This window comes from Thermobia domestica, chromosome 6 (assembly GCF_964235325.1).
Source record: "Thermobia domestica chromosome 6, izTheDome1.hap1.1, whole genome shotgun sequence".
NCBI lineage: Eukaryota > Metazoa > Arthropoda > Insecta > Zygentoma > Lepismatidae > Thermobia > Thermobia domestica.
In genome coordinates this window covers 196,216,027-196,240,302 of record NC_137459.1, presented here as the reverse complement: position 1 = coordinate 196,240,302, position 24,276 = coordinate 196,216,027, and the positions used below count along the sequence as shown (strand labels likewise).

General features: G+C 35.6%; 1 protein-coding gene across 1 annotated transcript in view; it reads left to right on the top strand.

Annotated features, from left to right (window-relative positions):
• Nucleotides 1–24,276, top strand: part of caly (ubiquitin carboxyl-terminal hydrolase calypso) — a 218,206-nt gene that overhangs the window by 39,901 nt on the left and 154,029 nt on the right. The window contains exons 3-5 of the mRNA XM_081762552.1: nucleotides 10,219–10,344; nucleotides 19,409–19,610; nucleotides 23,448–23,622. Of these exons, the coding sequence (XP_081618678.1) occupies nucleotides 10,219–10,344; nucleotides 19,409–19,610; nucleotides 23,448–23,622 (503 nt within the window). The remainder of the gene's footprint in view (nucleotides 1–10,218; nucleotides 10,345–19,408; nucleotides 19,611–23,447; nucleotides 23,623–24,276) is intronic.

The following is a 24,276-nucleotide window of genomic DNA, read 5'->3' as shown; positions in this document are numbered from 1 at the left end:
CACGTGTTTGGTTTTCGACCTAATTTATCTCCTTGGATGAGGTCCTATTACCTTATATAGTTATATGGTCATGTATAGGGGTCCATTATCTATCATAAGACATGGGTACATTGGTGCACCCCTTGAAAAATTTGGGAAGAGTACCTTGGCCCACCCCTTAAATTTTGGAAATTGCCAAATCTAAAAATTTGGTGTGGTAGCCTAGGACCATAGTATGTACCTCTATCAGTATTGGGTGTCTATGTCGTTCCCTTTCATGGGTAAAAAATTGCCAAAAATTCAAATTTCGGGGGTTTTTGACGTAATTTATCCCCTTTGATGAGGTGTTATTACCCTATATAGTTATATGAGCGTATACAGGAGTCTATTATCTTTCATAAGATATGGGTACATTGGTGCACCCCTTTAAAAATTTGGGAGGGGTACCTTGGCCCACCCCTTCAATTTTGGAAATTGCCCAATTTCAACATTTGGTATTATAGTACAGGACCCTAATATGTATTATGATAAATTTGGATGGTCCACCTCGTTCCCTTTTAGGGGGTACAAAATTGCCAAAATATAAACGTAAGCAATACGTAGTACCACGTGTTTGGATTTTGGTCGATTTTATCCCCGTTGATGAGGTCCTATTACCTTATATGGTTATATGGGCGTATACAGGTGTCCATTACCTTTCATAAGACATGGGTACATTAATGCACCCCGGGAGGGGTACCTTGGCCCACCCCTTAAATTTTGGAAATTGACCAATTTAAACATTGGGTATTATAGTATAGGACCCTAATATGTATTATGATAAATTTGGATGGTCCACCTCGTTCCCTTTTAGGGGTATAAAATTGTCAAAAATATAAACGTAAGCAATACGTTGTACCACGTGTTTGTTCTTTTGGCCCATTTATCCCCTTGGATGAGGTCCTACTACATTATATAGTTATATGGTTATGTATAGGGGTCTATTTCCTATCATAAGACATGGGTATATTGGTGCACCCCGGGAGGGGTACCTTGGCCCACCCCTTCAATTTTAGAAATTGCCCATTTTACACATTTGGTATAATAGCATAGGACCCTAATATATATTACTATAAATTTGGGTGGTCCACCTCGTTCCCTTTTAGGGGTACCAAATTGCCAAAATTTTAGTACAACCACGTGTTTGGACTTTTGACCTAATTTATCGCCTTTGATGAGGTGTTATTATCCTATATGGTTATATGGGCGTATACAGGGTTCATTACCTTTCATAAAACATGGGTATATTAATGCAATCCGGGAGAGGTACCTTGGCCCACCCCTTAAATTTTGGAAATTGCCCAATTTAAACATTTGGTATAATAGTATAGGACCCTAATATATATTACTATAAACTCGTTCCCGTTTAGGGGTACAAAATTGTCAAAATATAAACGTAAGCAATACGTTGTACCACGTGTTTCGTTTTTTTTACCTAATTTATTCCATTGGATGAAGTCCTATTACCTTATATCGTTATATGGTCACGTATGGGGATTCATTTCCTATCATAAGACATAGGTACATTTGTGCACCCTGGAGGGGTACTTTGGCCCACCCCTTTAATTTTGGAAATTGCCCCTTTTACATGTTTGGTATTATAGTATAGGACCCTAATATAGATTAGTATAAATTTGGATGATTCACCTCGTTTCCTTTCATGGGTACGAAATTGCCAAATTTTAGTACAACCACGTGTTTGGTTTTGGCTCAATTTATCCCCTTGGATGAGGTCCTATTACCTTATATGGTTATATGGCCATGTATGTATTGGTCCATTTCCTATTATAAGACATGTGTACATTGATGCACCCGAGGGAGGGGATTCGGTATCATAGTACATGCCTCAACATGTATCATGATAAATTTGGATGGTCCATCTTGTTCCCTTTCATGGGTAAAAAATTGCTAAAATATAAACATAAGCAATATGTTGTACCATGTGTTTGGTTTCTGGTCCAATTCTTCCCCTTTGATGATGTTCTATTACGTTATATGGTTATATGGACATGTATATGGGTTCATTTCCTATCATAAGACATGGGTACATTGACGCATACTTTAAAAATTTGGGAGGGGTATCTTGGCTCATCCACTCGGTTTTAGAAATTGTTTAATATAAGCATTTGGTATCATAGTACAGGACCTCAATATGTACCACTATAAATTTGGATGGTCCACATCGTTCCCTTTCATGGGTAAAGAACTACCAAAAATCAAATTTTGGAGGTTATTGACCCCGTCTTATAAGGTTTTAACGCGTTATATGGATATGTACAGAGGTTTATTACCTTCATATGTTTATGTTCCCTTTTAAATTTGGGAATTATCAAATAACAAAATTCGGTAAACGTTTTCTAGGACCCATTGGTTTCCCTCTTATGGCCAAATATTCAAAATTTAAAGGTTATTGACCGGCTTTATTATTGAATAAGTACAGGATTTATTACTTTTTTCATAAGACACAGGTGTGTTTGTGTACCAATCTTAAATTTTGGGAGGGGGTACATTTCTTATTGTCATATCAATAATTGGTAATTGTTCTTAGAATTGGGTGGTATCTCTTTCTTTGGGTAAATTATTGTCAAATATGAGTATGATCACGTGATCAGTTATTGACCTATGATGGGATTAGGAGCCCAGGACATTGGTACATTTAAACTTTATAGGATAATTTGAGAATGCGTCATTGGTATTGATTATTACAGCCAAATATAAACGTAAGCAATACGATGTACCACGTGATTGACCTTGATGAGGTAGTGTACAGGGATACATAGCTAACCTTATTGAATCTTATGACTCATAGTCTTAAGGAAATACATGCTACAACACTGGCAAAGTTATTGTTGATGCAATTTGATTGGTGGATCACTATCTTTCGTGCAATCTGATTGGCTGATCACTATCTTTCGTGCAATCTGATTGGTTGCTGATGTTCAAATCTTTGCTGCATTCAGTTTTATTTTAACATTTAAAAAGTTTGAAACTTTGGTTTGACATTTTTTCGTTTGAAATTTTTCGTTTAAAAATTTTTGTTTCGAAATTTTTTGTTTCAAAATTTTGTTTGAATTTTTTTGTTTCAAAATTTTGTTTGAAATTTCTTTGACAATTTTTGTTTCAATTTTTTTGTTTAAAATTTTTCGTTTCCAATTTTTTTTCTGTTTCAAGATTTTTGTTTGAAAAAATTTTTCGTTTCCAAATTTTGTTTCAAATTTTTTGTTTGAAAGTTTTTGTTTGAAAATTTTTTTGTTTGAAATTTTTTGTTGCAAAATTTTGTTTGAAAATTTTTTGTTTAAAATTTTTTCGTTTGAAATTTTTCGTTTCCAAATATTTTGTTTAATTTTTTTTTGTTTCGAATTTTTAAAGAACCGGAACTGTTAGAACTAAAACCTCTGGCAACATTGTGATGCACGTCAGTACATGGGGTTGTACTTGAAATGAAAAAAAAACACTTCATTGAAATGGATCATTTTATTACACTCCACATACATCCATACCAGATAGTGGTTCTGGATATTGTCGATACAATGTATTTTGAACTTCGTGCACTAGTTTGTCTTTAGCATATAATTTTAATTCCAATTGAAGTCTTTTAAGATCTATTGCAATATCAATTGGTGGAAACTCAATGTCCATTTGATCACAAATAAACTGTTTATCAATACAGGTATGCACCCACGAACGATGTTGACAACCATCACAATATCTAGATACATGTTGTACAATATGCATAACACATTTTGAAGGAATATACTTGTTTTGTTGCACACTTCCACTGCATGTTTCACACACTGAAATACGCTGATAAATTTGTTCCATTCAGTTTCCGTTAGATACACCATATTGCGAGGGACATGGAATGTACTCTTCTTACGTAACAGCACCATCTTCTCTTCGAGGACTGTACGCAGCACCACTTCATGATTTGAGCCTAATAATTTGACTATGGTCACATTTAGCTCATCGTTCATTTGGTCGATTCGTGCCATTCTTCACAGGTCAGTTGTACACCAAATTGTTCTGCTTTGCCCAATCGAATCACTGGTTCAAATGTTCTAACACTGATACCAATCATCACATGTTTTGTTTATTGGATAATAGCTTGCGAAGATGAACTCTTTATCGTTAGAAGTACACATCTTTCCTCCTGAAAAGCACTTGCTCAAATGATTTCGTGGGATGACACTGTATTTGCTGGTTTATAGTTATTGCTGATGTCGAATGTGCTGACGTTTGAATTCATGATTTCATCACAGTTACAGACGTCATGCCGACCAACCAAATTCATACAACTATGTCTAATGTGCTGACGTTTGAATCACAATTGCTGACGAATCCGGCTGTGTACTGATGACTTCGACCCAAGAATCCTTTGTAACATAAAGATACAGATCCAGTATTTAAGAAACGCAGCAGTTCTTCTTGTTTTGATGCCTCCATGGGTAAATATCTTGCTGGTAAAATTATATTCTTATCATTTTCAAGCTTCACTACGATTCTTAATCCAAACTTTGTAGGGATTTTTTGGCTAGCTAAGATTCTATAAGGTACATTCTGTTGTAAATCAGTAATCTTGGTAAATGATTTCATCACATCACGCGTATTTAGAAACTGCAGACAAGTAGCCATGATGACGTTACCATGAATACTAACTCGAACGATGATGCAAAACCGATGTCATTGCATTATCATGTTCTGACGTGCACCACAATGTTGCCAGAGGTTTTAGTTCTAAACAGTTCCGGTTCTTTACTAATGAGTGCACAAACTTAAAAGATGTCAAACCAAAATTTTCCAAACAATAATTTCAAACAAAAAAGTTTACAAACAAATATTTCGAACAAAAATCTTTGAAACAAAATTTTGAAAAAAAAATTTTTGAAACGGAAAAACTTGGAAACGAAAAAATTCAAACAAAAAATTTCAACAAAAAATTTTAAACAAAAAAATTCAAACAAAATTTTGAAACAAAAAATTTCAAACAAAAAATTTGGAAACGAAAAATTTCAAACGAAAAAATTTTAAACAAAAAATTTTCAAACAAAATTTTGCAACAAAAAAATTTCAAACAAAAAAATTTTCAAACAAAAACTTTCAAACAAAAAATTTGAAACAAAATTTGGAAACGAAAAAATTTTTTCAAACAAAAATCTTGAAACAGAAAAAAAAATTGGAAACGAAAAATTTCAAACGAAAAATTTTTAAACAAAAAATTTTGAAACAAAAGTTGTCAAAGAAATTTCAAACAAAATTCTGAAACAAAAAATTCAAACAAAAATTTGAAAGCAAGAATTTTCAAGCAAAGTTTCAAACAAAAAATTCAAACTAAAAATTTTACGTTTCACGGTTAACCGTCAAACTTTATCCGGTTTTTTAACTATTCGATTAACAAATAAACGGTTTTCAAAAAAATTCAAACAAATTTGAAACAAGAGTTTTCAAACAAAAACTTTCAAACAAAAAATTTTACGTTTCACGGTTAACCGTCAAACTTTATCCGGTTTTTAACTATTCGATTAACAAATAAACGGTTTTGATCATATTTATCAGTGAGTGCAAAATGTTGAACGAAACCAAGATTTTTAAATGTTAAACAAAACTTAAAACTGAATGCAGCAAAGATTTGAACATCAGCAACCAATCAGATTGCACGAAAGATAGTGATCAGCCAATCAGATTGCACGAAAGATAGTGATCCACCAATCAAATTGCATCAACAATAACTTTGCCAGTGTTGTAGCATGTATTTCCTTAAGACTATGAGTCATAAGATTCAATAAGGTTAGCTATGTATCCCTGTACACTACCTCATCAAGGTCAATCACGTGGTACATCGTATTGCTTACGTTTATATTTGGCTGTAATAATCAATACCAATGACGCATTCTCAAATTATCCTATAAAGTTTAAATGTACCAATGTCCTGGGCTCCTAATCCCATCATAGGTCAATAACTGATCACGTGATCATACTCATATTTGACAATAATTTACCCAAAGAAAGAGATACCACCCAATTCTAAGAACAATTACCAATTATTGATATGACAATAAGAAATGTACCCCCTCCCAAAATTTAAGATTGGTACACAAACACACCTGTGTCTTATGAAAAAAGTAATAAATCCTGTACTTATTCAATAATAAAGCCGGTCAATAACCTTTAAATTTTGAATATTTGGCCATAAGAGGGAAACCAATGGGTCCTAGAAAACGTTTACCGAATTTTGTTATTTGATAATTCCCAAATTTAAAAGGGAACATAAACATATGAAGGTAATAAACCTCTGTACATATCCATATAACGCGTTAAAACCTTATAAGACGGGGTCAATAACCTCCAAAATTTGATTTTTGGTAGTTCTTTACCCATGAAAGGGAACGATGTGGACCATCCAAATTTATAGTGGTACATATTGAGGTCCTGTACTATGATACCAAATGCTTATATTAAACAATTTCTAAAACCGAGTGGATGAGCCAAGATACCCCTCCCAAATTTTTAAAGTATGCGTCAATGTACCCATGTCTTATGATAGGAAATGAACCCATATACATGTCCATATAACCATATAACGTAATAGAACATCATCAAAGGGGAAGAATTGGACCAGAAACCAAACACATGGTACAACATATTGCTTATGTTTATATTTTAGCAATTTTTTACCCATGAAAGGGAACAAGATGGACCATCCAAATTTATCATGATACATGTTGAGGCATGTACTATGATACCGAATCCCCTCCCTCGGGTGCATCAATGTACACATGTCTTATAATAGGAAATGGACCAATACATACATGGCCATATAACCATATAAGGTAATAGGACCTCATCCAAGGGGATAAATTGAGCCAAAACCAAACACGTGGTTGTACTAAAATTTGGCAATTTCGTACCCATGAAAGGAAACGAGGTGAATCATCCAAATTTATACTAATCTATATTAGGGTCCTATACTATAATACCAAACATGTAAAAGGGGCAATTTCCAAAATTAAAGGGGTGGGCCAAAGTACCCCTCCAGGGTGCACAAATGTACCTATGTCTTATGATAGGAAATGAATCCCCATACGTGACCATATAACGATATAAGGTAATAGGACTTCATCCAATGGAATAAATTAGGTAAAAAAAACGAAACACGTGGTACAACGTATTGCTTACGTTTATATTTTGACAATTTTGTACCCCTAAACGGGAACGAGTTTATAGTAATATATATTAGGGTCCTATACTATTATACCAAATGTTTAAATTGGGCAATTTCCAAAATTTAAGGGGTGGGCCAAGGTACCTCTCCCGGATTGCATTAATATACCCATGTTTTATGAAAGGTAATGAACCCTGTATACGCCCATATAACCATATAGGATAATAACACCTCATCAAAGGCGATAAATTAGGTCAAAAGTCCAAACACGTGGTTGTACTAAAATTTTGGCAATTTGGTACCCCTAAAAGGGAACGAGGTGGACCACCCAAATTTATAGTAATATATATTAGGGTCCTATGCTATTATACCAAATGTGTAAAATGGGCAATTTCTAAAATTGAAGGGGTGGGCCAAGGTACCCCTCCCGGGGTGCACCAATATACCCATGTCTTATGATAGGAAATAGACCCCTATACATAACCATATAACTATATAATGTAGTAGGACCTCATCCAAGGGGATAAATGGGCCAAAAGAACAAACACGTGGTACAACGTATTGCTTACGTTTATATTTTTGACAATTTTATACCCCTAAAAGGGAACGAGGTGGACCATCCAAATTTATCATAATACATATTAGGGTCCTATACTATAATACCCAATGTTTAAATTGGTCAATTTCCAAAATTTAAGGGGTGGGCCAAGGTACCCCTCCCGGGGTGCATTAATGTACCCATGTCTTATGAAAGGTAATGGACACCTGTATACGCCCATATAACCATATAAGGTAATAGGACCTCATCAACGGGGATAAAATCGACCAAAATCCAAACACGTGGTACTACGTATTGCTTACGTTTATATTTTGGCAATTTTGTACCCCCTAAAAGGGAACGAGGTGGACCATCCAAATTTATCATAATACATATTAGGGTCCTGTACTATAATACCAAATGTTGAAATTGGGCAATTTCCAAAATTGAAGGGGTGGGCCAAGGTACCCCTCCCAAATTTTTAAAGGGGTGCACCAATGTACCCATATCTTATGAAAGATAATAGACTCCTGTATACGCTCATATAACTATATAGGGTAATAACACCTCATCAAAGGGGATAAATTACGTCAAAAACCCCCGAAATTTGAATTTTTGGCAATTTTTTACCCATGAAAGGGAACGACATAGACACCCAATACTGATAGAGGTACATACTATGGTCCTAGGCTACCACACCAAATTTTTAGATTTGGCAATTTCCAAAATTTAAGGGGTGGGCCAAGGTACTCTTCCCAAATTTTTCAAGGGGTGCACCAATGTACCCATGTCTTATGATAGATAATGGACCCCTATACATGACCATATAACTATATAAGGTAATAGGACCTCATCCAAGGAGATAAATTAGGTCGAAAACCAAACACGTGGTATAACGTATTGCTTACGTTTATATTTTGACAATTTTGTACCCCTAGAAGGAAACAAGGTGGACCGCCCAAATTTATCACGATACATATTAGGGTCCTATACTATAATACCCAATGTTTAAATTGGGCAATTTCCAAAATTTAAGGGGTGGGCCAAGGTACCCCTCCCAAAAATTTAAAGGGGTGCATTAATATACCCATATGTTATGAAAGGTAATGGACCCCTGTATACGCTCATATAACTATATAGGGTAATAACACCTCATCAAAGGGGATAAATTAGGTCAAAAAACCCCAAAATTTGAATTTTTGGCAATTTTTTACCCATGAAAGGGAACGACATAGACACCCAATACTGATAGAGGTACATACTATGGTCCTAGGCTACCACACCAAATTTTTAGATTTGGCAATTTCCGAAATTTAAGGGGGGTGGTCCTATGTACCCCTGCCAAAATTTAGGGGGTGGGCCAAGGTACCCCTGCCAAAATTTAGAGGGGGTGGTCCTAAGTACCCCTAGGTCATTGACCCTGGGCCAGGTCATTGACCTTTCACCCTGGTCGTAAAAGAGAGTGAGGATGAGTCATTCGGGCATACGCGGGGGCCTACTACTACGAGAAACGGAGTTGCGTGACGGCAACGCAAAACTGGGATAACTAAATGGTGATTGTTGAACATTCCCAGGCTTGTATTCCTTTGTTTTACTTTAATCGTATGTTACTGTATCCTTTATGGTAATATTTCTCAACCTGTTTTTAAGACTTGTTTGATTGTTATTAATAATATTATAAACTATAATGGTGTAATACTATAAGTTTCTATAAAGTAGTTACTCTATGTAATACTAAGCATTGTGACTGGCACTGGAGACTTTGACTGGTACAGCCTGTCTCAAAATTGATTTTTAAGTAATTATTAAACGCTTCATGATTTTTAAATTGTAAAATTTCGCTACACACCCTATGGGCCTGTGTAACACACGATTGGGAACCACTGCTTTATAGTGTAGTATGAATTTAGAACGCCAATTGTTAATCAGAGGCTTTTAATATTGAAATAACGATGCAAACATATGCCTAATATTTTTAGAAGGTAACTCCGTCACATAAATGTGAGGATATATATATATATATATATATATATATATATATATATATATATATATATATAATTCGTCTTTTGAAAAGTAAGTAATTAAATTTTCATATATATATATATATATATATATATATATATATATATATATATTGTCCTTGATTTTCTAATTTTTTTTGTTTGCCTCTGTTTCCTAACAACATTATTATTGAATTATTCCAGTGGTTTCTACGTTGTTTTGAAAAGTATATCCACCATACGAATAAAATATTTCGTGTAGACTTTAATTTGCAGGATTGATTTGAATAAGGTCTTTTCTAGTGAATTTTAGATTTTTATCGTTTTTAATTGAGTTATGTTCAGCAAACATTGTGCTATAATGTTTCTTGGGAAAAACAGGGAAGATATGTTTCCAGTTAATCTACCTGATATTGGACATGTAATCTCATCCAAATTAATCGTAGTTTTGTAATTCTGTTCATGTTGCTTATCTTCAGAAATTATATGTCTTGTTACAGATGGTCCCTAACAGTTGCGCTACGCATGCATTACTTTCCGTTCTCTTGAACTGTCAGGGAATACATCTTGGAGCAACGTTAAGTCGATTGAAGGCTCATACGTCTGGTATGAACCCAGAAAATAAGGTAAGTTGGTTAAGGTGTTTTATATTAATACAAAGATGTTATATAGTATCGAAAAGTAAGATGTTTCATTCCATGTTTGGAACTTCTTGTTCCTACGATCATGTTAATAAGACATATGATCCAAATTCCTCACTTTGTAAAGGATTTTTTTCGCAAGTTGTCACTCATTGTCAGCAAGAATAATTTATTTGTGTTCTGTCTCATATTAGGAACTATGTAATATAGGCGGACTCAAAGAATATACCTAATTTACTAATAATAATTCGAGTGTTTTTCCTTTATCTTTTAAAAATTTATATTTCTCATTGTCCCTTTTTATATGACTTTTAAATATAAAGTACATACGTTTTACATTTTGTTTTCTTTCTGTAAGTATATGGACAGTGGTTCTTATTTACTAATTCTTTGAACCTTGATTTAAGATCAACACTAGACTGTTTGTCGTGCTTGGAAAAACGCATGGTGCGATTTTTTGTTTCACACTTATAGGTGAAAAATGTGAAATATACCGTGACGAAACATCGCGCACGCGTTATACCGAACACGACGAACCATGGAGCTGGCGGTTCCTAACACTTCCGACTTCCTGCCGAAGCGTTCCGTGTCCATGTCAAGGCGTACATTTTGCATACTTTGGACCCTTCTTGAAATCTGAACATATCTGACAATTCTGTTGAGAGCAAGTTTGGGAATCTGTATGGAATCCCTTAGAAATTGATATATACATTTTGGATTGCTCATGTACGACTTCCTTTACGCTGATATAGACCGCCATTCCGTTATTTCTCGAATTCGAAATAGCGCGTGTTGAAATTTAGCTTTTGCATCATTTCAATCCCAGCTCTGGAAGTATACACTTTTCCTCACATGTTCATTTGAATTTCTTTTCTTATTTTGATGTGAGAAATCACCTCTTACAGTTTGTCGGTATAATTCATTAACATCCTGGATATATATATATATATATAATAGCTCAAATGCAAAACAAGTTATATTTCCGGAAATGTTTTTTCAAAAATGAGCAAAATATTCCTGTTAATATATTTATGGTTCTGTTTTTATATAAATATAAATGTCACGGTGACTTTTAAATATATAGAATACGGTCATTAAAGACCGCAATCCTCCTCCCACAGAATATAAGAATTATAGATAGTCTTAGACACTCTCTGAGGTTCATTATTCGCCACCCTCATAATTACAACTCAACATTTCCAGGTCATACCGACTATTAAAGCACCTTCAACAATGCCTTTATTAATATATAGTACAATTTAAAGGTCATAAGTCGGAAGTTTCCAACACCATACCCTTGAAAACATTCGTCACCAACCAGTCAGAGCTCCGTGTAGCGCAGTCACTAACACACTCGCTTTTGGCGCAAGCGGTCCCAGGAGGTCCGGAGTGAGGTTTGTCCTGGGTTTTCCTCATTTACACCAGATAGATGCTAAGATAGTACGTAACATAGAGGTCCCAGGCCACTTCCTTCTTTCCCACTTCCCCAGGTAGTGTGATCTCCGGGGGCGTCACCTCACATACATGAGGAAGTTACCATGAAACGTACTCTTAAAGTTGAGAGGTGGGTTGACCACCTTGTCCCTGACCGATGTCAACCCCAAGCAATAATCTCCATTGTGAAGCCTCAAAGGAATTTCACAAGCCGTGTTTCATGCAAAACTTTTAATTTCTAGGAAAATTGTAGTTGTTTTATTATTTAGTTTATTTTATATTATGTTATTTATTTATATAAGATGTGGTGAATTCATTCCATTTCTGAATTCATTCCTCAGATTAAATACCCTGAGAGAAAATTCATATTCCATCAAAATATAATATTTTTATGAAAATAATAGTTAGGTAGTAACTAGAATCGAAGGAAACGTTCCCGAGATGTGTTCCGTCGGCTGAGATTCGACTGCATTTTCATGACGCAAGTCCTTGCTAGTACGCTGATATAACCACTCATTTAAATACACAGTTTCTGAGCATAATGGCAGGAAAGTGGGACACAAACTTTAGAAAGCCAGAAAAAATCTTAGGAGAAATTAGACAACGAAATCAAAATTTATGATGTGTATTATAAATGTTCAAGCAGTTATTTGAAATGTTATTTTTCATTGGAAAACATCAATTGGAAAACTTATGAAAAGAACACTATTCAGTCCTAATCACTCAATTAAGGTGAGATATTCGGAAATCATGTATAGATATTATTTCGTAAGCTTACAAAGTTCAGACTTCAGGGATGTCTTCAACCATGAGTGCCTTTTTGTAAATAGGCCGATTTTGAGATATTATTTTACAGAACGACTTACAAAAGCACTGCAGTCAGGATTGTAACTTTGTGATTATGTGTTGCGGCTATCGAGAATGAGCTTAAACAAAGGCATACATTGCCCTATCTTCTTTCGATAACAACTCAGGAAATCGCTGAAATCATTCACAATCTTTTTTTTTTTTTCCTGTAGAATGATTTTGATTTTATTTTTCTGAATCAACGCAGATTATTGTATTCGTTCATTTGTCGCAGGTGACTAAGTACCAATGACCTTGCATTTCCCCCTTACCATGTAGATTGAGAATGTCATCGAAGTTAAGTATTTCGTTAAGGTTTTTTATAATCCCAGTCTGCTAACCAAGTAACCCTGAGAAGTGGATGCAGACAAATGTAAAACATGAAGGTTGATTGAGGATGACGCTTGTAACATGTTATCATAACAGTCAACAACTGAGTTTTCAGTGAATGTGCCAATAGTCGTCAATTCGTGCAAGTGGAAAGAAGTCAACACGTCAATACTCAGGAGGATTTTCGAATTGAGTAGACTGTTATAGAATACAGTCACCCAACATTGTCTTCATCCCTTCATTCGCAAACTTGAGCTCACGATCTATTTGATGTACTGTAGTTGTGCCGGCAGTTTTTTAGGGTTGAGATTTGAGTGGAGAATCCAAATTACAAATGAAGGGTAAGGGGAAAAAACAAGGAATGTCCATATGTGTGCTTTAACGGGTGCTTTGCACTATCTGTTGATGACTTCTGGTACTATTTGACTGTATATGCATGCATTCGTAGATGTAGAAATGTCCAAGGAAAAGGGCAAAACATTTGACTAACCCTATTCATTTTATACGTGGTTTTCAATATTAAAACGTCGTTTTCTCGAAAATACAATTTTGTGACATTCCTTCTTTTTTCCCCTTACCCTTCAAATATTCTCTCCTCTGTTAGTTGACGTGAAACTGGTGTCGTACTTGCTGTTATTATGCTCAGAATCAGAAGATTCACTTTCTGATAGTTCGAATCTGAGATGGAACGGCTCAAGTCATCAACAGTATCTGTAAATGTGTGGTAGAACCTCTCGCGACCTTTCAACATTTTGGAGTGTCTGAATGAGTTCCTTTCGTAAACTTAAAGCATTTGGACTAGAACAAAGTAATATATAGTATTCTAAAAATGTATCTTTGTCACCAAGATCGGGATAACTTTCGGCAACGTATTGACTTGGAATGAGTGTGAATAGTCATATCGTAACAGCTCTAGTTACTAGGGGAATCGCTATGGAGTTAACTAGAAAACCGAGGCTCACTGTAATGGGGGAAGTAAACCTGGGCCAGTTGGCGTGCCCGTTCTTGCTTAAACTTTGGCTCCATCTGGAGTGTCACCAAGAACCTTAGCGACTCAGAAAACTATGGGCTCGAGACTAATGTCGGTCATTTCGGTCACTCCATTTTCGTCCTTTCTCACCCCGTGACGATATGGGCCGAAATTGGGCTTTAAACGACATCGATAATGTCCTATTCATCGCAGCGACTCCGAAAACTATGGACTCGACATTAATATCGGTCGTTTTTGACTATATGTTACCCAATACTAACCCTGGGGTGTTAGAATTGACTTGCTCCTACAGTATGACGTCGGGATGTCGCTGTTCATCTCAGCGACCCCTAAGACTATGGATTCGATACTAATTTTTTTAATGGTTTTTACATTCCACCACCCCTAAGGTTGTTTCTTCCCCCAATGTATTTGTTTTCAGATTGTACGAGTCATACAGGGGAGCACGATGGCTCAGTGATAGAGCGCTTACCTCTGGTGCGTGGGGTCCCTGGTTCGATCCCCGCGCAAGTAAGTTTGTGGTGGACAGCATCGTGTCCGTTGGTTTTCTTGGGGTACTCCAGTTTCCTCCCACTTTCTCATTCCACCAAGTCTAACATCATCAGTCACTTGCTTTAATCCTCGCTCCCTTAGCCTAAAGGGCATAATCGTGGGACATTGAACTCAAAAGATTTAATTTTTATTTGTGCGAGTCATACGTGTGCCAAGTTTTAGTCGACGTGTTCCACAATTATGCTGGAACATATATACATGTATATATGTAAAACTACATGAACTGACATAAAATAACAGATACTGCTGGTTGACGTGGAAAGCTGAAATTTGGCATGATAGTAGCTAACCCACAAGAAAATTGCCAAAAGTTAATATTTTCAATTTTTAAGGGGTCTAAAAGGGGATGAAGAAATTCCCTATGTTATTTAAATGATTTTTACGTATAGTCTTGTTTTAGGTATTTGGAGTTGGAATAAAAACTTGAAATTTAGTGTGCTTGTACGTTTTCGTTAGCGTTCCCTAAGTAAATCACTAAAAATAAAAATTGCCAATTTCAGAGTGATTTTCTGGGGAACTGAAAAATCTTTCCCATCTTATTTATAAAAAAGAGAACGCACAAAATCCTTTGTCCGCTCATCACGCTAATACGGCTGAACCGATTTCTTTCATTTTTGGGGGGTTGTTAGGATTTGGACCCTAGATGGTTTTTATCATATCACTTTAATTTTCAATTACCAGTGTCTTGAGATAATTGACCAATCAGGTGTCCATACGTACAAAAAATCCTTTGTCCGCTCATCACGCTAATACGGCTGAACCGATTTCTTTCATTTTTGGGGGGTTGTTAGGATGTGGACCCTAGATGGTTTTTATCATATCACTTTAATTTTCAATTACCAGTGTCTTGAGATAATTGACCATTCAGGTGTCCATACGTACAAATCCTTTGTTATTAGTTCATCATAGGTATAAAAATAAACGTATTTATATGCAACCCGCATGACCCTGTGACTCGGCGGGTTAACATAACTGACAGGCGCTATAAATCACTTGAAAGCGAAAAAGTAAAAATTATCTAAGTAACAAAGTTTATTGCGTTCCGGGATGACCGCAGCGAAGCGGGGCGGGTTGGGGTGACCGCAGCGAAGCGGGGCGGGTTAACATAAATGACAGGCGATATAATGTTAACATTAGTGCAATCTTCTATGGTTTTTATCATATCACTTGAAAGCGAAAAAGTAAAAATTATCTAAGTAACAAAGTTTATTGCGTTCCGGGGTGACCGCAGCGAAGCGGGGTGAACGCTGCTAGTCTTATTTATATAGGACACCTTTTACACCCCTGAATTATTGGGCACTTCCTGTAGAACTGCAGTGGTTAAATTTAACATGATTGTAGATTTTGGGGAGTAACCGACAGGAAAATTGCCAAAAGTGAATTTTTTAGTTTTTAGGGGGTCTAAAGGGGCGATGAAGAAATTCCCCATGTTATTTAAATGGGCGTTTTTGGGACCTATAATCTCATATTTTAGGTACTTGGAATAAAAGCTTGAAATTCAGTACGGAAATTTTCAGCTGTAAAGGGTTTTATGGGGAACTGAAAAATCTTTCCCATGTTATTTATATGGGACGTCTTCTACACCCCAAAATGTTTCCAGCAGGATCAGAATGATGAAATTTGGCATGATTCTAGCCGTCCGAGATTAACCCACAGAAAAATTGTCAGAAGTGAATACTTTTAGTTTTTAAGGGGTGTAAAGGGAGGATGAATAAATTCCGATGTTATTTAAATGGGAGTTTTATTGGGATACAAAATCTTATATATTTATATATATATATATATATATACATATATATATGTGTGTGTGTGTGTAAGTAAGTAAGTAAGTAAGTAATATAATGTAAATGAGAGTAGCGATGTTTGTCCCTCAACTCCTAGATGGCTGAATCGATTTTATTAATTTTTGGCACTTGCGTAAGATTTTATACACTTTGATTAAAATGTGTATCTTAAGAGGGAAGCAGGATTCAAAATTTATGCGAATAACTGAGTATCTCACGATCCTCTCAGCTTAAAAATATGAAACTTGCTATATCAATTCTTGAATCAAAATAAATGGACCCGTGTCGCAGCGTTTTAAAAATTCCCGTTTTAAGGGGATCATCTTCTGTCTATATATTATGTGTATCTTATACGTCTGTCATTCAGTATATAAATTTCCCTATGCTGTAAACTATTTATTTTTAAGATAAATATGTAAACTATATATACATATATAGATGGGTCCTCCTTCACCTCTCCACATAATCTCCATTGAGACTGAGGCATTTGTCTCACCGGTGCACCAATTTGTCCAAACCCTTTGCAAAAAATTAGGGCTCTGGCAATTTAGCACTCTCTTCACATTCCGCTTCACTTGTTCATCTCTTTTGAAACGTTCACCTTGCATGCAGACTTTAACACCGGAAAAAGATGGCAGTAACTTTGCTTTAAATTTTGATTTTATGAAGAGTGGGGCAGCCGTTCTCACCTAATTCTTCAAATTTGACCCGTGTTTGCGTGTTCAGTGGGGGTGGGCGTTATCGTCAAGAAAAAGAGACCAGGTCGCTTAAGTCGAATTGCGTTTCCGTGCAGAAGAGTTAAGATTCGACATAAGCGATCTGGTCTCCTTCCAACTGGTGACGAAGAAGTGAAGCGAGCCAGAGCCCTCTGCAAAAGGTTTCGACAAATTGGTTCAATGGTGAAACAAATGCCTGAATCTCAATGGGGATTATGTGGAGAGATGAAGAAGGATCCTTCCACACACGTATATATAGATTACAAATGTATCTCTACCAAGTATTTTTTTTTACAGATTTGTATATTGTTTATCCGCGAACTTCTAATAAATCGATTCTCATGATTTTTGAAGCATGACAGGACCTTGGTGTATCCTAGCTATCATACTATTTTGATTAAAATATGTATCTAAGGATGGAGTAAGAAAGGGGTAAAATTTATGCGAGAATTGAGTATCTCACGACCCTGTCAACTTAGGAAGTTGAAATTTAGTACATAACTTCTTCATTTACAATAATAAGAACTGCATCTTAATGTTTTTGAAAATTTCCATCTTAAGGGGGAGAGGCGAGGCAGCATCTTTTATATATATATATATATAAATTAATTTAGCGACGTTTCTCTGCGAACTCTTCTAGACCGCTGGACCGTTTTGATGACTTTTGGTACATGACTGGACCACAACGTACCTTGTGTTTTTATCGTGTAATTTGGTTAAAATACATATCCTAAGGCGGGGCATCTAAATCATTATTCAGAAACTCGTCCAAACAAAGTCACCCCTATAACAAACTACCCTTTGTGATATATATACGGTGTATATATATATATATATATATATATATATATATATATATATATATATATATATATATATATATATATATATATATGTGTATATGTATATATATATATATATAGATAGATAGATAGATAGATAGATAGATAGATAGATAGATAGATAGATAGATAGATAGATAAACGAGTTATGCCACACACAAACAGCTAGAAAACAAATAAAGAAACTCAACTTGTACTCCCTCTGCACAAAGCCCAGAAGGTCTTGGGCCAAACGAGAGGCGATTTTAAATTGTAAACCGTGTAGTCACCACACAGAGAGTTCCATATCTCTTACCACTATTGCTGGTTTTCTGGACTAACAAAAAGTCGGAAATGGAACAGAAATGGTTTATAAACCTTCGTGTAACAAGTGTAAAAGCATAACTTGAAATTTGATGGAAATTTTCTAGATGACAAATGGCAAGGGGTTCTTGCAAAATATATTAGTTAATTAATTCCATAGCTTCAGGTATCCGAAGGTTCATTGCAACCAAAACAATTACATACTTACGGAAGAGCAAATGAAGAAGAAATGAGCAAAATATTAGGAGATTCTTTTCAGTTTATAAATAGAAGAAGTGTCTGTTGAGTCATTATATGCTATAGATCCATGCTTTGTAGTGGAATTTGAATCAGTTTTTCATGCTTTTTTATCCCCATATTGGGAGTTCTATTTCTCTTTCGTTACTTCCCTAAAAAATGTCTGCTAACACGGTAGGAAACGTCAGTAATATGGATCAAGCACAGCAACTTTATAGACAAATGAGTTGTAATTGATTTTTATTATTCACTTCATTTTGTGTAGCCTCTCGTATTACTAGAAGAAAGAAGCAACTAAGATATTGCGTTTATCTTTCTATATATTAATAGCGATGTCTGTGAACAAAAAACTTCAGATCCAAATTGAAAGTGACTATTATTTGTGAGTCTTAATCTCTTGAACCACCCGACCGATCTCGATCAAACTTTCAGCATAGATAAGATTCATGCCTAGAATGTTTCCATCATTTTACTTTGACAGGTCAATGTAGGGGAGGGGGGACATATGTGTTTAAAAAATGTGACTGTCTTTCTGAATTTGTCACACTTTAACCACCGAACCGATCTTAATCAAATTATCAACATAGATGAGGTTCGGACCTGGGGTGGTTTTTATCATATCCCTTTGACGGTAGAACTTAGGGTAGGAGGAGGGGAGGGAAGAGATATACAAAATAAATAAAACTTAATAACTCTTGAACCACCTGACCGATCTGGATCAAATTTTCAACATAGATGACGTTCGAGCCTGGAGTTTTTCCTTTATATATATATATATATATATATATATATATATATATATTCACTTGGACGGTAGAACCTGAGGGAGGAGAAGGGGAGATTAATATATAAAAATTCAATCATTCAGACAACAATAGTGTCCTGCGCTTGAGCAGGACGTGCGGGTTTGCTAGTTTAACATAAAATATTAGCAAAATAATTTTCTTGGAAGATAATTAACTTTTGAGGGAACTATGCTTTTGTTAACGACTAGCATGTTTTCTTTGCTTTCAGGGATGGGCCATAGGTAACACGCCAGAACTTGCAAGGGCACATAATTCACATGCTATGCCACAAGCCAAAAGACGTTTAGACAAATCCTCAAGTGTTATCACTGGTCGTCATACAGGTGAAGCTTTTCATTTCGTGAGCTATGTGCCAATAGGTGGAAAACTCTTTGAACTAGATGGCTTAAAGCCATTTCCAATGGATCATGGTAAGCGACATATCTTTACTGTATTTCCTCAATATCATTCAATAGGATTTTTTATTTAAAGGCTTCTTATTTAATCATAGCAAGCTGTAAGCAGAAAGAGCGAAACTAAACATTGTGGTTGATATTCATTCTTTCTTCTTTCAGCTCCTGAAATGAGTAATGGTCTCTTAAAACGTGTAAAGTAGAATAAAATATCTTTATATAGACTTAATGCGTATTATTGAGTGAGAGCAGCATATAAAACCTTAAAACCCTCGTGAGCATAAATTTCTCCGCTAAGAAAGAGAGCAGCTACTCAGGTTTTCTATATCCCTGAAAGATTTTGAACAATACAGGGGCTAATTTCACTTAATCTCACTCCAGTGCTAACTACCCACTACCTATCATAAAACACACAGGCAAAGAGAGAACTTTCTTGTTTTTACACTAAATTTACAACTTGCTGCTATATCATTATTGCATGTCTCCATGACACAAATACCGGTACAGTCAAATTTTTATTCATAAACTTAGTATTTTTCATTTAAAAAAATGAATAGCCTATTAAATGCGAAATGAAGCTATGTGCATCTCTTATATATTCCACATATATATGAATAAAAAATTCTATTTATAAAGTTGCTGGTTAGCCTAGTTGCTAAACGATTGATTTGTAGGGTCGAATATAATTCACGAACTTGAGTATAAATTATTCATGGGTGTTCCTCTCTTATTCATTCGTAGTGAAACAAAGTGTATGTTGTTTTTTTATGGTATATGCATATAAACTTTTAGATAGACCATGCTAATTTGTATATTTGTTAAATACATTGCTGAAAAATTAATAAGTAGGAATAATGTGGAAAAATAGGGAGAAACTGTAGAAACAACTGGTAATAGCAAAATTACTTTCGCATACACATATGTGAATAACCTGGTACACATAGTACCGAGTATACATATGACTGATGATGTGGTAACTCTAGAATCGCAAGAACATTGAACAACGAAACTCAACGCGTATCTTGCTAGGAACTCAGAATCGTTTGTGGGAGTAATGAAAGTAGAGTGAAAGTGTCGGTGAGTGTTAACTGTGAAAAATTGAGTGACGAGTGCAATTGGGTGACTTCCTGTGGGGTAGGATCATTGGATGTCTGGAGTGAGGCCAAGCAAAAATATGTTCGTATCAAAGCAGCTAAATGCTCCATAGTGCGTTATTTCTCGATTATAGAGGCGATTTTAGTGGGACGGAAATGTACCATGATAGTTCAGCAGTGGATATCCAAGGTCAACAACGACTGAAAAGGTACGGTATTTGGCTTTTGACTCTCTCACATCAATGGCTAGCGACAGCGGGGCACTTGCTGGGGAATTCTCGCCAGTGTAACTCCTGTTTCCAGTAACGACTGTTTTATTTCAGTTTCTGTTCCTCTTAAGTTCTTCAGCTTCATGAGAGTACCCACGGTTTGTAAAGGAGTATCATTATCTCTTCCCTCAAACACTCTAGTATAGTGTTGCGGTGACCACACGCCATTTTCGTCTTATATTGTAAATGTTAGATAGTACTCTATGAGTAAATTATCATTTAACTTCTCCGGGCCAGACTTATCCTGAAAGAATTCAAAGACAAATATTGCTACTCCAGTAGGTCGCTACCTTGAAAATAAAAAGAAAGATGCAATTAAGAGAACCAGTACCCATCCTAACTGTTCGATTGAGGGTATCAAAGGCGTGTCACGTTCATTACTAGTAAATTGTTAACTATACTTCCGGGCACGTGAAAGAAGAAAACTTCGAAATTGCATTTTGTTGGTGGAAACTATCAATGAAAAGAAAGCAAGACGATATGTGCGTTGGACAGCATTGGACCACTTGTCTTATAATAGAACCCCACTGTCTACTGAATGATAGTATCTGGATAATGTTATGTTGGAATCGACTGAAAAGAGGATTAGGTAGCTGACGAACATAACTCTGATGTTGTTAGTTAGTTTAAGTATCAAAAGTGCCAGTCAGGCGAATTGCATCCAACTCAGTCACTAGTTCTTGGTGCCACCGTTTACCATCTTAGAATTTGTTAAGGCTTGTTATTATCGGTGCAAAGTTCGTTGCTACATTCTAAGTTCTTTTCGCTTCATTTTAAGTACACTAGCACCTCTTACGATGCAGTGGTTGATAATTGTGGGAATGAAACCTGGGGAATCATGGCCGAGCCTTGTATAGCGGCCAAGTTGTGTTAATTATAACGATAATGGTTCTGCTGGCTCTAGGGGTGTCAAGACTTTCAACGTGAAAAACATATCCGAGAGTTAGTGGTTGTTAAAATGATATCCGTTGCGCGTGCCAAACGCCGTATAAAAGAGCTCTTCAACCTCGCCGTTTTCCTGTTTGCCTCTATCATCACTACGTTGCAAAGTTTTCTTTTGCAGCCCAGACCTCTGACGTTTCTTTTCTCAGTTCGCAAAACTAAATCTTCTAAACATAAAGTATCAATCCTCCAACGATTCTCCCAACACACCATGTGTTGTTCCTAGGGATGGTCTTGGTGAACACTGTCTCGTTGCCCCTAACATTTCATCGGTGGCGTGAAACTTAGCCAGCATATACGTCGTCTGAACAATCCTCCTCTGTTGGAGTGCAAAACGAAATCTCCTCAATTTGCAAGCCGTCTTTAGTTTCTATGAAAGCTGACATAGTAGACGACGAACCGAATAGTCTAAATCAGCGTTTCCCAACCGGTGTGCCGCGAGGAAATTGAAACAAAATTATTAATTCTATAGCAATCAAAGTGCAAGACATAGGGAAAAATGTATATTTGTATTTGACATTACTATGAATCTACAATTTTAAGTTTCATACTGACTTACTTTTCTGTACATTTTTAATGTTGAAAAAAGTATTTATCATTGTTATGACCATTATTGCTTCTTTATTGTTGCAGACAATTTCGTCACTTGAAATTTTAAAATATCATTCAATCCTTTCGAGAAAACAAACGTGCATACAAATTACCTACATTTGTGTTTTAAAAGTAAGAGATTTGTTTGTTCGTTCATTATTTAGTGATCTTCCTTCTTTGTGAAAGGTTGGATACAGTTTTCGAAAAAGGAATTATATTTTTAGAAACCTGAGTCCTATATTTCATTGCAATTGTTGTCAAGTTTTAAATTAGAATGGAAAATATGCGTAATCATTTATCACTGGGGAAAACGAGTGATCGAGCTTTCTTCTCTGTGAGGAGATCAGTAATCACAGAGAAATAATACCACTGTATTTTATATTTACAAATAATAATAATAATACTAATGTCTATATGAGTGTGCCGCAAGAATTCAAGTTACACCTGTAGTGTGCCGCAAGTTCAAAAAGGTTGGAAAACGCTGGTCTAAATTGACTGAAGTCGGAAATCACTGTATTATTATTATTATTATTATTATTATTATTATTATTATTATTATTATTATTATTATTATTATTATTATTATTATTATTATTATTATTTGCTGTTCTGCCTAACCTCTTGGCAGTGGCGGATCCAGGGGGCGATCTCCCCCCAAAAGAGGAAAGTTATATATATATATAAACCCATCCCAGAGCTCTAATTGTTATAACTTTTTCTTGTTTGTTTGCTCATCAACCACCCCAAACTCCATACTATATTTTTCATGCAATTATTTATGGTCTTCGTTATATCCAACCTTGTGTTGATTTAAAGTAATAGCGTAAGTAACAATATCTATTAGCGTGAGTGAGTTTATTATTAGGAATCAGCATCACGCACAAGCTGATATGGACATTTATTATTAGAATTACTCATGACTGCGAGAACTTGCTTCATATTATGAATTGCACTTTCAGGTCCTTGGGGAGATAAAGAAGACTGGACTGAAAAATTCCGTCGCGTAATTACTGACAGATTGGGAATTGCTACAGGAGGAGAACCTTATCATGACATTAGGTTCAACTTGATGGCAGTGGTACCTGATCGACGATTAGCGTTGACTCATAAGCTGAAGATGCTGAAGACGAACAGGTACATTTCAGTACTTTATAGCTTCTTGTTTCTTATTATTATTTCCTTATTATAGTTTTCTTTAACTCAAATCTTTATTTTATACTTTTATCTTTTCTATCCATAACTATTGTGCAAGCATTTTTAAGGGGGTTGGTTTACTGAAGCTCCTTTACATATTTACCCTGTTCGTCTGTCCGGGAGACAAATATCTCAAGAACTAATTGATAAATCGTCACCACATATGGTCAGAATGTAGACGGTCAGAAGTTAGGAATAGAGTTCGTTGATGGAGACGATCACAACCAGAAGTGGTAGAAATAAGCTTGTATGTGGCTGGTAACATATTACGACTTTCTCGTCGAATACTGATTTCGTAAAAATATAAGAAGTTCTGTTCCAGGTATTGCAAAAAGATTTCCTCTCTGATCTAATGAAACCCAGCAGAAAAAAAACACGTACCGTACATGCACATGTACAACATGCGCCTGGAAAACCCTTGAAATTGGAACACTGTTTTACGCCTGATCATGTGCTCATGTTTTTTCAAAACATTGTGTGTTCTGTCCCTGGAAACGGAAAAACACAGGTAAACAAGGAAGAAGTGAACACCTGGTTTGTACCTGGAAAACACATGTTTTGTACCTATAACCGAACGGAACATCTGTGGACTGC